Below are 17,017 nucleotides of genomic sequence, written 5' to 3' on the forward strand. Positions count from 1 at the left end.
GAAGACGCTTCGATAACCGTCTCTTTTCCTCTCAAGTTGAAAAGGATGTTGAGTGCGACTGACGCCCGGATTCGTCACTACGCGAAAAAAACAAGTCGCTCGGGGACGAAGAGAGTCACTTTTACGACGAAAATATTTCTATAATATCACACACATTTTAATCGCCGAAGTCGAAGCATATTCAAAAGCGCAGCATCAAGCGTTAACCGTAGCTGCTAAGCTAGTGTAGCAATCACTCTGCACCGCAGACTACTTCCATATTAACATGTTTTTGAATTATCACGCATGATCCATTGGTTAACGTTTAATTCTTAACTGGTTCGTGATTATAAGGCTCGTAAACGAACAGCATTTTCTGGAAAAATGGCAGGTACCGTGTTGGGAGTCGGGACGGGTGTCTTTGTTATTGCCGTCGTCTGGATCGTGGCTCTGGTTTTGGGGATGGTGCTGTTCAAAGCATCCGGATCATCCAAGTGAGTGGGAAACAACCAAAACACAGCCTTCACACCAAGTGAAAATTTATTCGCATTGGAACCGGGTAGAATTAATCGGGGGGTTGGTTTATTTCCCATGAGAACTGACCGATGCAACGTCTCTTCATAGTAAAAATTACATGACTGACAGATAAGTCATAGTCTTGGACACAAAAAAATACCCAGTCAAGTCATAAGGTGGCCTTTCCAGGAAATTCGACACACAGATGTTTCATCTATTACGCGAAAATGACCCAAGGATTTGGTGAGTCATCCACTGTCGGCCACAGCAGTGTGGTCTTGGAAATGCCACGAAGGAAATACATCACGATCAGGTCTGAAATTGGAAGGTGACTCTTGAAGATATTGTTGTGGGACCCAAAGTTTTATGAGTCACTCCCAGATCAGTATGAAACACTTTGGTCAGGCAGGCCTGTTCGAGATCTCTCTGTGTGTCCAAATACGAATAAGTGATTTTAGTATTTTGATTAATAACGTTGAAAATACTTCCCATTAAAAACAGAACATGATAAGGAAATGTCAATTCCTGTCACACGAAGACAGAGGACATTCTTCCTTCCGTTGTTTGCCCCGATGGCTGTTTCACAACCCGGATATACAGAACTAAAGATGTCATAAGATACACATTAATGAGATCTGCAGTCATTCTGATTTGGCATTTCCGTCTCCAGAGTGGACACTTGTCGATCAGGACAGTAAGCATCGTATCAATTAATCAACGAGCCTGCCAACGTCACGGCTTCATTGCTTGTGAGACTGAATAAGACCATTAATTATACCAAATAATTTTTCACATGAATGCTCGGACGGTGCACTTTCCAGTGCTCACTGACTAATAGTGGTGCAATAGCAATAGATTTGAACCTTAACACTGCAATAAAATAAATTGTTTGAGTACATTGCACTTGTATTAGTTTCATTTGCAGTATTTTCGAATGAGTGGTTTATGTATTTTGTAAAGTTCGACAAGTGAGTCCTTTGTATTGAATTGACTCTCGGTGTGCCTCATAATCTTCACACTACCATCTTTGGGTGACATGTGTGTTTTGTTTCTGGCAGGTTGGGACTTATCCCGGTTTTCTTTCTTGCGACAACCATCACCCTGGTGTTGCTGTTTTTCCCTCGCAGCCCAGAGACAGGTCCTGCTGTCAAGGAGATAGAGGTGAAGCGCTGCACAGATCACACACACACACACGCACTCTCTTACTCGAAACAGAGGCTCATTAATCACTTCTGGCTACTGCACGCGAAAACTGTCAGTGTCGTATCCATAGCGCCTGTGGATGCAAAGTCCACAAAGAAAGCAACAACTTTCGCTCTCGAGCTAGCTGGCAGGCGCTGTAAGAACAGTAAATACAATATCTAGTAGGACTTTTACAAGGTCATCAAAATGTGTTGATTTTAGATGTAGAAGGCCATGGTCCAGTTTTGACTTCTCAAGTGGTCTCTGAAAATGAAACAGTCAGAGCCTCGTGTTGGAACTGTGCTAGTTGTGTTTGTTTGAAAGAATTATCAGGCTGAATCACTTGGATCCCTAAAGGGTTTATTTTCCAAATCTTGCCTTTTTTTTTTTTTCGAGCCCCTTTTTCCTGACACGATTAAGCGGCCATTTATTTTTGGTCGTCTTGCTCCGGCACAGTCATAGTTAGAGCTATACTTCATGAAATAAGGTAACAAGACAATATATTAACTGACTGAAGATTAAATTTCTTCTCTGCATATTTAAATTTCAAAAGAAGGACAAGGACAGCACTCCACGTCGACTTCAGAATACATTTTCAGTCGAGACAAATTGCAATTAAAAAGCTATTCTGAGGTAACTTTGGAGTCCTGTCCTTGTCCTTTGATCGTTTCTTTTATTACATTGAAGATTCAGCACCCCGTTGTGACTGAGAATACACCGTACCAAGTGATTCGTGAACTTTGGGCCTGCTTTAACAGATGTTTGACGTGGAAAATTGGGAGTTTCAGGGTCGAACTACTGAAAATGGACTCGTGGAGACCTTTTGTGTTCATCACTTCACCCCTGGTGGGGTTATTGAAGGACTGCTCTTCCACAGGGAAGTCTTTGCTCCCTTCATCGGTATTAAACCAGATGCCGTTTTTCTTGAGGTGCCCGGGAAATAAATTGAAAATCATTCCACGGTTTTCAAAATGAATCCACAGATCCAGTTGTTGAAATTAGTTTAGAGTTTTTTTTTTACCCAAACCGTCTCGCAAACACTGGCCGCATCACAAACCAGTCATATAGAAACATTTTTACTCACAACGTTCACTATTTGTCTCAGTTGACACACAGATGCAGGCCTTGTTTATGTGACCTTTACCATTTTTAATAAAGTGCTTACCAGAGGAAATGTCCAGCATGCGTATTTGAAGTCTCTCGTTTATTATTTTTTTTAACATACCACAATTTTACTCTTGAAATGACCATCAAAGCTGACGTGACCTTAAACCTATTTTAATATAACGCGTCAGAAGTTGCAGTCGCAGCTGTGCGTCCCGGACCCCGCGAGCTTAAAAGCCTGTTTGAAGGTTAGAGTTTTTAGGAGTTACAATTAAGGCGTTCTACAGCCGACTCTTGGATGACGGGCTATAATCGCAATGTCCTTTTAAACGTTGCGAGACAAGGTGTGTGTTCCAGAAGGCAAAGCTCAGATTGTGTTGATTGTAACCGTGTCACATACAGGCTGTATTTATGTGCAACCTCTCCCTAAAATCTAATCTCAACCGCAGTGTAAGCCTGTATCCAAAGTGCCATATGCCTTTAAAAAGCATTTGTCTGTGTGTGTGTGTGTGTGTGTGTGTGTGCACTTAGGGTACATGCTCGTCGTAAAGGCCTGCTCTGCTTTATCTTAGTCCAACAGCAACACAGAACAAACACTCCCCCACGTTGCCTCGAGGTCGTGCCAATAAGCCGACCAGATCTGCCAAGCAAGCTGCCACCCCATAGAAATAGCAGAGCAGAGCCCCATCCTGGCCTGCTCACATTTTATAGCCTTTGTGCAGAGGCAGATACCAGACCGGCAATAGAGACACGCAGCAAAATGTCACTCTTTGGTTTCTCTCAGAGGCTCGTGGCCGAAAAGAATCAAGCCGTGCCTGCATCATAAATCGGCCGCTGTGTTTAAGAGGTTACATAAAAAAAAAAAAAATCGTCATTATGACACCTTATAATACCAGCAAAAAGTCATTATTACCTTGTTTTTGCACAGACCTATCAGCATTTATTAAGCTTAAAGTGGTCTGTTATTTCTCTAATTGGATGGATATGGCATAAAATTTTTAATGAGACAAAGAGTAGAACAGCCTTCCCATCATATTCAATTAATTTTAACCGGAAAAGTTGACCTATCGGATATTCTGCCTCGGAATAAATCAGTGCCATAGACTGTTTTCAAGGTAAAAACTGCAGTAATGGGCGTTAAAATTTTTTTGAAAAATCCTTATTTATACCATCAGAAATAGGATTTCAGCGACAATAAGCAGACCCGCAGCGGCGTAAACTAATTATCAGTCAACGCAGAGCAGCATGACAGCTTACTTGCAGGAAGAGACGCTGTGTGTGTGTGTGTGTGTGTGTGTGTGTGTGTGTGTGTGTGTGTGTGCACACAGACCGTAAGAACTATGTAACCTTTCGCCATTAAACAAAAGAAAAATATCATAGTGCCAATTAGGTCAGTTACAGACTAAGGGTGGGGGTAGTTTATCCCAGACCCTCCCCTCCCCTGCTTGCCCGCTCCGCACCCCTGCGCTCAACGACATATTAATAAAACATGGCCCACACTTTGGGCCGCTGCTCGCTGCGTAATTGCCAAATTAAAAAGTGAGATGTGTTAAATGCATCCATAAGAGACGGCATGCATTAAAACCCCACCTCTTCGGGACGGCACATTATTTATACACACTTTCAACCTACTCTCATTCCCAGGCGGTGCCAGTGAAATATCTCTGTAGTCAGCAGTGGGGCCGCCGTTCCTCCGGTATTATCTGGCTTAAGGGCGTTCTCACGCGTCGCATTTGCATATTCATGGCCGTCTTGTGATCAACATCTTAACGCAGACACCCTGAGCTGTCAGTGAAGTGTTAAAAATCTACTCAAAGCAACTTTAACAACTCTACCTATTTGAGAAATGCGTAAACATCACCAGGAAGTTGCCTTTCGATCAGTTAGAAATGACCAAAATATTAATTTTGAAAAAAAAAATCAAGTGTTCAAAAGCTATCACTTAAAGAACAGCAAGAAATATACATTTTTTGAAATACAGTGTAAGACATTGATTTAGAATTAAAAAAAAAAAAAAATTCCAATAAAAGCCCTGTATGAGTGTAGGTGTACAGAAAAACCGATCAATCTAAAAAAAAATCAATGGATAGGCCCCGGATTTAATTTGTGCCCGCATTTTGCCCGAGTTGGAGGTTGAATTGTGTCACAAAAGAATCCCCTTGTGATGAAGCGGGTTGCGGAACACGCAATATCGATCGTTGGGGGGGGTGAAATTTTCAAGGGGACCAATAATTCTTTAGCCTTTTGTGTCCTGGAAGCTGTCCGTCATCCCACGGCGTGGATCGCTGCGCCTCAAAGCGTCTTGGAAAGCCCTTCCCTGACATCTAGTGGTAGAAGGGCGGCACGTCGGCCCCAGATATTGGATTCTTTTATCACACACAGGCCTCGCCGACGCGTAGCGCGATTATGAAGACGCTCCCGCCTTGAATACACCCCTCTTTTGTCTCCCGCAGATAGTGGACACTTTGTTCATCGGCCGCTACGTGTTGCTGTCTCTGGTCTCCCTGGTCTTCCTGGTGGCCTCCTTCCTGCTGCTCCCTTTGCATTTCCTCGAGCTGGTTTACGCTAAGCCTTTGAAAACACACTAGAGCTGCCAGGGTTCAGAGCCGGCGTCGGGATCGCAACCCGGAGAGACGAGAGGCCCGTCTTCATCTGGACGGGAGAGCCGGTATTTTCCCACGGTCACGTGTTTATTTGTTGTTCTTCTGCGCAACCGAGGTCTTCGAGAAAACAGATTTCGTCGACGCTGCCCTAAACTTTATGACGCGGTCACAAAGTTTTGATGTGATTTACTCCTGTCTGACTCTACCGGGCCGACCAAATGATACAAATGTTGATGAATTATTTTGCAGAAGATGCAAGTCAAGAGAATCACAATAATGGTAACGCACTTTTTTTTATAACACACGACTGCTTTGCAGCTCCTCAGCATCACATACAGGAAAAACAGGACGCACCATGAACAGCGTGTCATTGTATTAAGCGTGTACATCAAGTGTCACTTGGTTCAGCTTTAAGGACTTCCCTGTTATTTATAATGAATCTGTCAAGAATAATCATCAGTTGTGCAATCTTGTTTTTACACACACTCTGTAATTTTGGGACTATAAGCTGCTACCCCCCCTACACACACTTTGAACATTGTCGCTTAGACAATGATGCAGCTAATTTATGAATTTTTTTGGGCTCACAAAATAAGGTTTCGGCCCGTCAAAACGTTTAGCCCTGTCACATCGGCCCAATTAAATTACAAGTGAAATTCGGAGGCCGTTCAATTCTGACCGTTCTTCCGGAAGACCAAGATAGCGATCAGCCGGAATCGGACAAAGCATGGATAGAAAATGGATGGATGGACTTTTCCTCGTCTTAGTTATTATTTATCTTTTTCATCAGCTGTGTTAGAGGAACTGTTCGGAAAAAAAGCATTTCTAGTATGTATTGGTGGATGTTACCAGTTTGTATTTAATTAAGTTTTAAAAAAAATTTTTGCGTAAATATAATGTTACAATGTGGACACTTATGTTTTATAGGACAAGTGCAGCCTATGTATGTACACATTTAGTTATTTTTATCCGGTGCGGCTTATATTCAGGTGCGCTCAATTGTCCCCAAGTTATGACACACACACACAAAAAAAAAAAAAAAAAAAAAAAAAAATACGACCTTGATGAGGGGAGTCAGTTTAAATCCCCGTGTAAACGCAGGCCGGCTGAAATGGAAGCAGGTCGCTGCGGTCGACTGCGACCGCACACCCGTCCACTCGAAGTCAGTTTTACAAGCGTGTTGTGCACGGTCGCCCTGCACGGCCTGCAACGGTCAAGCGCCGGCAGCCATCGGTGGCAGTCGGCCATCAGAAATGAAGATGTACAGGAAGCCGTGGGCGCAGATCCAATCACGCAAAATGCACGAGGCCAGTTTACGGAGGTGGGAAGCGACCGGACGTCAGCAGCCGGGGCGGCCCCGTGTCCAAAGCCTGGGATGGACGGCGGCCCAGCGGACGACCCAAGAAGCAACGGCTTGATGGCCTTCAAGAAGACATGATGCAACTCACAAAGGTCACCTCCTGACGGCACCAATGGTGGAAAGAAGTGGAGATCAGAAAAGCAGAAAAGACGACCCTGTAGTCATGCAGGACAAACACCAGGAAAATTATGCAAAAAATGTATTTTATTTTTTTGCATAATTTTCCTACATTTGCATTGATTTTTTTTTTTTTTAAACACATTCCTATAGCTCTGCCTCTAACCACGATAAAACAATCACTATTTTTTTGAATTAGCATGAGTTTTAAACAATAAAAAACCCGACACCCGTTTGGCTTCTTTCAACCTATTTAAAATGTAAGCATTGCCCTTTGATACTTTATTTTCCTCACAGATAGAATGAGGTGCTTCCAGACGTCCCAAATGCAGGTTCCACACGTCTTTGCAAACCCCTCTCTTTGGAGCTACATGATGCAAATGTTGCAATTAGATTTATTTCAAAATTCAAATTCCAAACATCCTGCCATTTATATCCTTGTAAACTCTTGATTTTTATGGAAATAGTCCTCATTAATTTTGTCTCATTTTAAACAGATGGTGTTCTTGCAAAAAAAAAAGTGAATCAATTTGTTTACTTAAAGCTAAAATTACTGCAGATTGAATTACATCAAGAGTTCTCAAACTAAAAACATCCTATTTGGAACTCGATAGTTTAACATATTGATCCGACGGGATCGAAAAACACAACGCTCTTCCACTGTCCATCCTGTTCCTCCACAGAAAACAAACAAAATTTGGCAGAAACATCTTAATGTGGACGTTTTCTGTGTTTTACATAAGTTTAAATGGACCATAAAAGATGCAATTCATGGATTTAAGAATGAGGACAGCTTTATTTATCCCGAAGGAAATTGTTGTGCCAGAGTTTCAAGTAAAATATAACAATAATAAATAATAGTAGGAAATTGTATAAACTGTATAAAAAGGGGGGGGATAAGAAATACAAATAAAACTATAAAAGTGTCTAAGTAACAAGTCAAGGCTCTAAAGTGTCTTGAGTACCAGGTGAAAGATAAGGAGTGCACAAGAGTATGAAAAAATATAGCACATGCAGTTGTTATGAAATGAAATACTGCAGTTATGAATATATATACAGATAAATTATTACTATTTACAGTAAGTGGGTTAGATTTTTTTTTTTTTTTTTTTTTTATTGTGTAAGATTTTGAGATTCCCTGCAGCTGAAGGGAGAGGAATATGATATTAATTTGAATGAATTTGATATGCATTTCATCCAATGCAGGTACCACTTTCTTCTAACACCAAATAAATGTCCAAATCGTGCCATGTCTGCATGAATTTCTGGATTGTATGTTTTTTTTTTTTCACATTTCAAGATCATTTTTCAAGTTTCTCCCCAATGTTTTGGCTCATCGTCACATAAAATACACCCTAAGCCAGGAGCTGCTCAAGAGTGTTTTATCACCTAATGAAGTGTTTTTTTCCACCTTTCTTGAACAATCATGATGCAAAACTAACATGTCCAGGTGCTCCAACCACCTTGCTAAAATGTACCCTAATTTCCAGACTGATGAGTGCACCTTAATATAAGCTTCACCGGCTAAAAAAAGATAAATATCTGTGCATATTTAGGCAGTACAAGCTTTTAAGCTGCAAGTGTCCACGTTGTAACATAAGATTTACAGAAAAACATTTGCTTTAAACTGAATTAAATACATACCGGAAACATCCATCCATTTTCTATCCCCACTTTTTCGTACTCCAGCGTTCGCTATCTCGGTTTTCCCCTGCGCACTAAAACCATTATTCGTCTTCGGTGTCAGCATTGAATGGCCTCAGAATTTCATGGTAATTTCATCGGCCCGATGTGACGAGGCTAAATGTTTTGGCGGCATGAAGCTCGTTAGCCCCCCCACAAAAAAAAAAAAAAATCCATAAATCAGCCGCTGTTTAAGCCACAGTGTTCAGAGCGTGTGAAAAAAATAGCGGCTTATAGTCCGGAAATTACGGTAATCACCGGTTCACAACTATGACTAGCCAGTTAGCGAGGTAGCTTCGCTTGCGCCTCGGAGTTTTCCCATCACTAAAAGCGGTGGCTAACGCCAGGGTTTAACTCACAACATAGAACTAAAGATTAAAAGCAGAGACATTAAATTTAGAATAACCGATATTGGCTCACAGCAGAGAGAGAGAGAGAGAGAGAATGCCGAATGCAGATTTTTTTGTTTTCGCGTCATAAATGGATCCAGAGGGGGAACAACCGGATCTGTGATCCAGGACTCGGAGATGCGAACTTATGGCCGTCAAATTTCTGCAAGTACCTGCACGTCCTTCGGAGAGACGTCACACAGGGACGCCAACGCACGGAGTTTATATTTAAAAACACTCCGCGGCGTCATTAGCATCACATCGCGGCCATGTTTCCGGCTATGAATCATAACTCGCAACATGTTTTTTTCAGCTGTGATGAAAGAAAAAAAACAGCGCTGCTTTCACATGCTTCCCAAACAAACAATTCCACTGAGAGTAATGAGCTTTTGCAGTCTAGAAGCTCAATTATAATCACTTGCCGCGAAACCCCTCCGCACCAAACCTCCACCCCGAAACCCCCGCCTCCCTTTTACCTCCCTTTTAAAAGTGTGAAGCCCAACGAGACATGGAGTGGAATTCCAACCAGGACGATGAAAGGGAATCTAATGAATCAAAACCAATCCTATTAGTTCCGGCCCACATCTCCATACTGTGGTCCTTTTTCTGCACAACAATCCACCGCATGGTTTCACATAAGCTGGGAAACGAGGAAGAGTGAGGGGGGTTTGGGGGGGGGGGGTCGGACGGCAGCAGGGTGGGACGGAGGATCTTAAACCTTTCAACCTGGAGAGACTTGTCGCCTGTAATTGACCGCATGATTACCACAAAACGTGATTTTCGACCTCGGAGAAAGCGGCGCCGACAGACGAGAGGAGCGTCCCCGGCTCCGATTCGAACTGGAATCGAAAAGTTTGGTTCGCGTCCGTGGAAAAAGCCCCGGTGCGGCTAATTTCCCTCCTGCGTTCACACCCTGACTTACATCCGTCTTCTGGTTTTCATTTTCTTTTTCCGCCACCAAACTCTAGTCTCTTGGGAAAATGAGCAGAACAAAGCGGTTCGGGGGGTTTGAGGATCATTTGGAACCGGGAGACCGAGTCTTTGTGGCACAGCCAGCTGGACATATAAAGAGATGGGGGGCGGGCAGGACTGAGAAAGAGGGAGCAAAGCGAGGGCAAAGAGGTGTGAGCCCAAAGCGCAGGGTGCCTGGTTTTTAGAATCGCCGAGGGGACAGGGTGCAGCGCTCCCCGCCAGATCCCGCATTCAGATGCACTCAAGCAGAACCCCCGGCTTGCCGTTCACATCCTCGGCCCCCTGTTTGTGACGCCGCCGCCACTCGGCCCGGCTCTCACGGCGCCGAAAACGCCCCATTAATGATTTTCAGGGGAGCCAAAGTCGCTGCACTTACCCCCCCCCCCCTCCTCCTCCTCCTCCCAACACTTGAAGAATGTGACTCAGTTCGTGTTAAATCAAGCAGACGGCAATGTTTGCCATTCTTCCGGGAGAGTTTGGTAAATAAAACCCGACCGGGGCGAAAAGAACGATGGCGAAATACTTGAATTACGCACGAGCCGCGTTTGAAATGTCGGCAAACCGGCGCGGTATTCCATTACGAACGGCGGCGACGCGAAAACAGTTTCCCCGAGCGACGCGGCTCTCGAGCCAAGACTTCGCCCCCCCCCCCCCCCGAGTCTATTCGGCGCTTTTGTGCCGCTCAATGATGTTATCACCGCGATGCGCACAGGAGGTCCTCGCGCTGAGACGCCGCTGTGGTTTTGGCCTTTTACCCTTCTCTCAGGGGAAAGAATCACCCAGGTTCTGCCTCTCGGGGAGGGGATGACCGGCCGGATTAGAGGTCAGACGCTCGCCAATGGGCCGCCGCTGCTCGGACACGACGCCCCGCCGCGGCCGCGAGAAATGTCCCCGCCGCGGGGGGGGGGACGGTGTTGACGAGATGATTGATTATTGGCCGGAACAGCGACGGCCGCACGGATCAAAGATCCAAACACGGGTGGCCGGAACGCCTCTGAGCGCGCTCAGTTGGCCTCCTTTTAGATGCATGAAAAGGGAAATCTGTGCTAATTAGATTAGAATATTGAAACGCCGGGGTTCCCCTTGAATCCAAACCTTCCTTATATTCATTTATTTCAAGCAGCAAGTGAAAGCCTTAATAAGTAATTTCAATTTTTTTTTCCTTTTGTTAAATTTCGTATAGATGATCACAAACTGAATAATCTCGGCACATTTATATGACCATTCGTGATTTTCAAGTTGAAATAAAATGCCAAAGAAATTTAAATTGCAATTTTTATTTTGTTCAATTTACATGATACCGTGTTGGCACGTGCATAAAATTGAAAGAAATGTGGCTCGCCAGACAAAATAATTGTCCACGGCTGAGTTTGGGTTTCGGTGTCTTGCTCAGCAACGCGAGGAGGAGCCGGGAATCAAAACAGGACTGTTCGGTTCCAGGTGATCATTTTTTTCATTCTTCCGGATCTTATTTTGAAAAAAAACGACTATTTCCGCCTTTGCCTTACTGCCGCACTTAACTCTTGGGGGAAAAAAAAAAAAAAAAAAAAGAGCTAGAAACAAATCGCCGGAGAGCTTTTTTGGGCGGAAACGAGCAAATGATGAGATCGCAGAAGCGTTACATTTCAAAGAAAATAAAGATTCCTAAGTTCATCGCAACAGGTGATACACAAGCTCCGCGCCCGCTATGCATTATTACTTTATCATGAAGATTAAATCCTTTTGCATTTTTCGTATGTCTGTGCATATAGACAACCTCCCTGAGGACCACCGGGAGCAACATTAGATGTGCACGCTGTGGCCACGCACCAGTATCACGCCTGGGATCATAGCTTCCATTTAGTCCATATTTTTCCATCAGAAAACTTGCTTACTCCTTTAGCTTCGCTGCATGTTTTGCAGAGCAGACCTTTCTCCATCAGAAAAAGCAAAAATATCTCACTCGGCTTCTATTTGCACGAACTCCGACAGCAGTTCCAACTTAAAAGAACCGTATTTTTCACTGCCCGCTTGTTTCACCATGATAAGGGGTTAGCATGTTAGCATTAGCATCACTTAACTCCACCACACTGTTATTGTTGTATTGTTATATAACAGGGGTCGGGAATCTTTCTGACTGGGAGAGCTATAAAATCCAAATATTTCTAAATACATCTCATTGAGAGCCTTATAGTATTTTTAACGTCTAATAAATTAAATATGTCTTACTTTCAGTGCGACCTCTGGTGCTGCATGGATTTGTTCAAAGTGCTGCTTTATATTTGACTGTTTCATAGATACAATTTTATCATTGCATATTAGACCAATCCAAATACCGCTGCATCATCATCTTTTTTACTTTTCGCCATCTTTTCCGTTACAAGGGTTGAAGCAGATAAACTAGTTAGCTATCTGATAAAATTAATTTCTTCACCTTTACAATGACCCGGACGTGCTCGGAAGCTATCGGTTATTTATCTTCAAAAATCTTTTTTTTTTTTGTACTTTAAAATGACACGGTATTATGAAGAAAAATCACAAGTATTTTAAAACAGTTCCAAACTTTTTCCAAGTCTTGTCTGGGAGCCTCATATCTGATAGCCATATAGGCTATCAGACTTTTTAATCCTCTTCCCTCAGCCACAGGGAATCTTCAAATCTTTGTACTTAAGACCTTAAAACACTTGATAGCCTTAACCTTGACAATTTATATTTTATTGTATTTCTTATTCTCCCTCCTTCCTACTATTATCTATTATTGTTATGTTTTTGCTTGAAACTCTGGCACAACAATTTCCTTCGGAATAAATAAAGTTGTTCTCATCGTCACCGGAAGAGCCATATATGGCTCACCAGTCATAGCTTCTCGACCGCTGTTATATAGCGTGTACGGGCAGAGCACGTGCACAAATACTGTCAATGCCGTGATTGGCTGCGTAGCGTGATTGCATCGTATCGTATGATTGGCTGGACACCTGTCACTCACAGAGTTACCGTGCACAGCAAAATGATTCCGAAAAAAATGCTACATGTCTAATTCATTTGCAGTGTGCTAACTGCGCTGGATAGGTTTTCTGAGACTGTGCGAGCAGTGCGAAAGTGCGCAGCTTAGAGGGAACGTTGGACATGTCGCTGTCTCCCAGACGTGAGCGTCCAGACGCGGGGAAACAATTGCCTAAAATAAAGTGTACCGTAATTTCCGTACTATTGGGCGCACCTGAATATAAGCCGCACCGGCTAAAATTAAACAAATCAAGATGTGTATAAATATATTGAGAATTCATGGTAATTTCATCGGTCCGGTGTGAACAGGGGAAATGTTTTGGCGGCATGAAGCTTGTTAGCCCCCCCCCCAAACACAAAACATCCATAAATTAGCCGCATCATTGTTTACGCCGCAGTGTTCAAAGCGTGTGAAAAAAGTAGCGGTTTATAATCCGAAAATGATGGTACTTTATAAATAGTTACAGGCACAGTTGGTTTTGGGGTCACTGGATCATCATTTATACTTCTATTTGACGTCATAGAATAAGAACAACTTTATTTATCCCGAAGGAAATTGTTGTGCCAGAGTTTCAAGTAAAACATAACAATGATAAATAATAGTAGGAAATTGTATAAACAGTGAAAAAAAAAGGAGGGGGAATAAGAAATACAAATAAAACTATAAAGTGTCAAACTCAAGGCGATAAAGTGTTTTAAGGTCTTAAGTACAAAGATTTGAAAATTCCCTGCGGCTGAAGGAAGAGGGAATCTTCAAATCTTTGTACTTATAATAATGAGCAAAGGTTGCAGTTTTTCAACTTCTTCCAGTAGGCCCTTTATGTGCGCACGTAAAAAGGAAACGCACAATAAGACTAACAAGACACAAACTGTGCCTTTGCACATGTTCGGAGGGAGGAGCATGAAAAAAAAAAAAAAGGATAAATTAGTCACATCATTGTTAAAGCTGCAGTGTTCAGAGCGTGTGAAAAAAGTAGTGTTTAAAGTCTGTAAATTACGTTAATTGTTGTATCCAGATGAAACATTATGAACTGACAAAAGTTCATTATTTGAACCCCCCGCATTTTCATGCATAAAACTGGTCCCTGGTACAAAAAGGATTTGTTATCTGCAAATTATCTGCGCCGCTGAAAAATGACTCGAGTGCATCCTTAAAACCTGACGAGTGAGAATTTAAAGGGATTAAACCAAGTCCAAATTTTTCATTTGTTTTAGTGTAAAGGAGGTAAACAGGTAAATTATAAAAGTCTTTATATGTAATGGTCTGTTCCTCTAAAAAAAAAAAAAAATACATGATGAATTCATATTAAATATGAATATTAAAAAAGAATTGATGAAATTACACCCTAAAATATTGAGTTAAAATAGAAAGTCTTGTCCCTGTGGGAAAATTTGCCAGTAGAATTTATGGGAATATGGATTGTTAGCATGTATAAGAGGAGGTATAATGTTTACAAGGCTAGTGGTGGCTATTCTGGTTATTATATCAATCTTTTTAATTTTGCCATTTTTTTTTGTTTTTTTTAACATTTTTGTGGTTTTTATAACAATAAGAAAAAAAAACGTTTTAATGTCACTAGATGTTTTTTCATCAAAAAGTCATTTTGTTTTCAAATTTTGAAGTTAAAAAATACATTGAAAAATTACTTTTTTTTTTTTTTTTAAACCCACCGTATATTTGTTCTGTATATTTATATATAAATACACCCACTGTGTATTTTTTTTTATACCCCGCTTTAGCACTTCAGAAGCCACAAGAGCTCACACCTGACCAAAGTAACAATATCGCACAAAAATACATATTTTATTGCCTGTTTATATATTGTATAGTTATTTCATTGCCTATCTGTATATTCTATATATATTGTCGATTTTATATTTGTATTATCCAGGACTACAGATGGAAATTAGCTATGAGCTATAATCTGGTACAAACATCTCTGCCTCTGTGCTTAATGTATTTGTACGCTGTCCTAATAAACTTCTAAACAAACAAACAAACAAACCTCCCAACTGTTTTTGATTCGAGGAACAAAAGGATAACGCTAATATTCGGATAAGGGAGCTGTATCGTGAAATCTCCAAGTCTGGATCACGAAATGATCAAATTCAAGCTCGCCGATTGAAAAAGTCGAGGAATATGTTGAAGAACGACGCTGCCATTCCAATGTTGGTCACGACACAAATTCCACATTCATTCATTAAACTTTAGAGAAAAAAAAAAACGCTTCGGACGACGAACGCCATCGAATCCGAAGTAAAGACACCGATTACGATGTGAGAACATTTGCAGGCACACACACTTTTACACGCGCCTTCTTTCTCCGTCCTGCACATTAAATGTTTTGCTAAACGACACATCACCTCCCGACAATGAGCCAATTAGCCCGCGGCGGCAATTATCCAGCGTCACCTTGTTCCCGCTGCGTGCACCGGCGAGCCGGACCCAATGCAAAAACAAGCACATTTATCACATTAATGGACGCACAGATTAAGATTGTAATTACATGCACAATTCATTAGAGTGCCCGTTTGGGTTATTTATGAATCAGACTGTTTTTTTTTTTTTTTTACACTTGTATTTATTCAAGATGACTAATGTTCAAAGGGAAATCATAATTGCCACATGTGGAGAATTTGCAGAGCAGTTTGTGAAACTCTTGCAGATTTAAGGTCAGAGTCCGACTTATCCTTCATCATTTGAGATGATAATCATCAATATATTGAACACAGGATCGGTTTGAACGCAGCAAGACGTCTGACTTCGGACTGAAATGGAGATCCGACTGTTTAATATCCTTTTAATTCAAGATAATCCCGGCTTTAACTCCCTTTCACTCCAAGAATAAATGGGATTATGGTTCCTGTGGTTGCTCGGTTATGTAGATTGGCGTGTACATTCGCGGTTGCGTATTTTATTAGACGCCTGTGGATTTCGAGTTAGGAATTGAAATTCTATTTTTTTTTTTTGTCCTCTGACTTTATAATCAGTCAGCTGAGAAGGAATTCTGATTTGACATATTTGCCTTAAAAGTGAGAATACCTGACATCTGTATTGTAACCCATGTGGTTCACATAAGCCACACACACACACACACAAATTCTGTAAAATTGTTCTTTTAACATCTCTATATTATCCATTCTGTAGCGTTTTAAAAGACATCCGTATATTCTGGATCATTGTTCATAGAATATCTTTATTATCCCTTCTGTAGAGTTACTGTATGGCATCTGTATATTTATAGTTCCATCCATATATCGCCATCTTTTTTTTTTTTTTCTTCATTTAACCAGGAAAGTCCCATTGAGATTAAATACCTCTTTTTCAAGTGAGTCTTGGCCAAAATCGCTATTTGTACAAAATCTTCACAATTATCCACCATTCTTGCACTATAAAAAAAAATGTTAAAAAAAAAAAAAAAAATCGCATTTATTCTGTAATACTGCATTTATCTGTAAATACTGCACTGCTTTTTGCGCTTCTGATTAGATACAAACTGCATTTTGTTACTCTGTATCCTTAATAACAATAAAGTTGAATCTAAGTAAAGTGGACTGTTTACTAAAGTGTTGTTTGCAGTTAAACTGGAATCAGCAGCGTCTTTCACGCGAGCCAAGTTGATGTATGAGGCTCATACTGTGCAGACAGGCAGCTACAAATTTGCCTGGCTAGTGCTTGGATTGTCCCATTAAAGCAAGACGGTGAAAGAAAAAGGAAAAAAAAGAAAAAAAGTCCCTTTTACTCATCTTTGGAGCCAAAAGGAAAACACCATTCTTCAGCCATGGGGGGTCCCTGAACGCATCACAGCACTGAAAACCCCAGAACTTTCACTGATTGGTGTATATACATATTTAAATCGATAAAAAATGATCTGACTTGGAGAACAGTTACCTCCCCCTTTCCTCCAAGCCCTTCTTGCGGCCCCAGCCTTGTTTTGCGCCCCCCCATCTCCCCAGGCAGGATGAATACCACAGATGTTGTTGGACAAGACAGCACCCCTCTGTCCCCTAAACCCTTCGCCCAGCATGGGGTCCGAAACTTGTTTTTTCTGATCATTGTTTAGCCTCCAAAGACGCTCCCTCCTCGGGGAAAAAAGGGGTGGAAGAAAAAAAAAAAGGAGGCGGCGGCC

General features: G+C 41.7%; 1 protein-coding gene across 1 annotated transcript; it reads left to right on the top strand.

Annotated features, from left to right (window-relative positions):
- Nucleotides 1-5: 5 nt before the first annotated feature.
- Nucleotides 6-8,534, top strand: tmem218 (transmembrane protein 218). The gene is made up of 3 exons (XM_086160534.1): nucleotides 6-473; nucleotides 1,554-1,656; nucleotides 5,235-8,534. Exons 1-3 carry the CDS (start codon nucleotides 364-366, stop codon nucleotides 5,367-5,369), a joined length of 348 nt encoding a protein of 115 aa, XP_086016660.1. The 5' UTR covers nucleotides 6-363; the 3' UTR covers nucleotides 5,370-8,534.
- Nucleotides 8,535-17,017: the final 8,483 nt, after the last annotated feature.

Source organism: Fistularia commersonii, chromosome 15 (genome assembly GCF_037954325.1).
Source record: "Fistularia commersonii isolate RoL2024-O1a breed Wild chromosome 15, RoL_Fcom_v1.0, whole genome shotgun sequence".
Taxonomy (NCBI): Eukaryota; Metazoa; Chordata; class Actinopteri; order Syngnathiformes; family Fistulariidae; genus Fistularia; species Fistularia commersonii.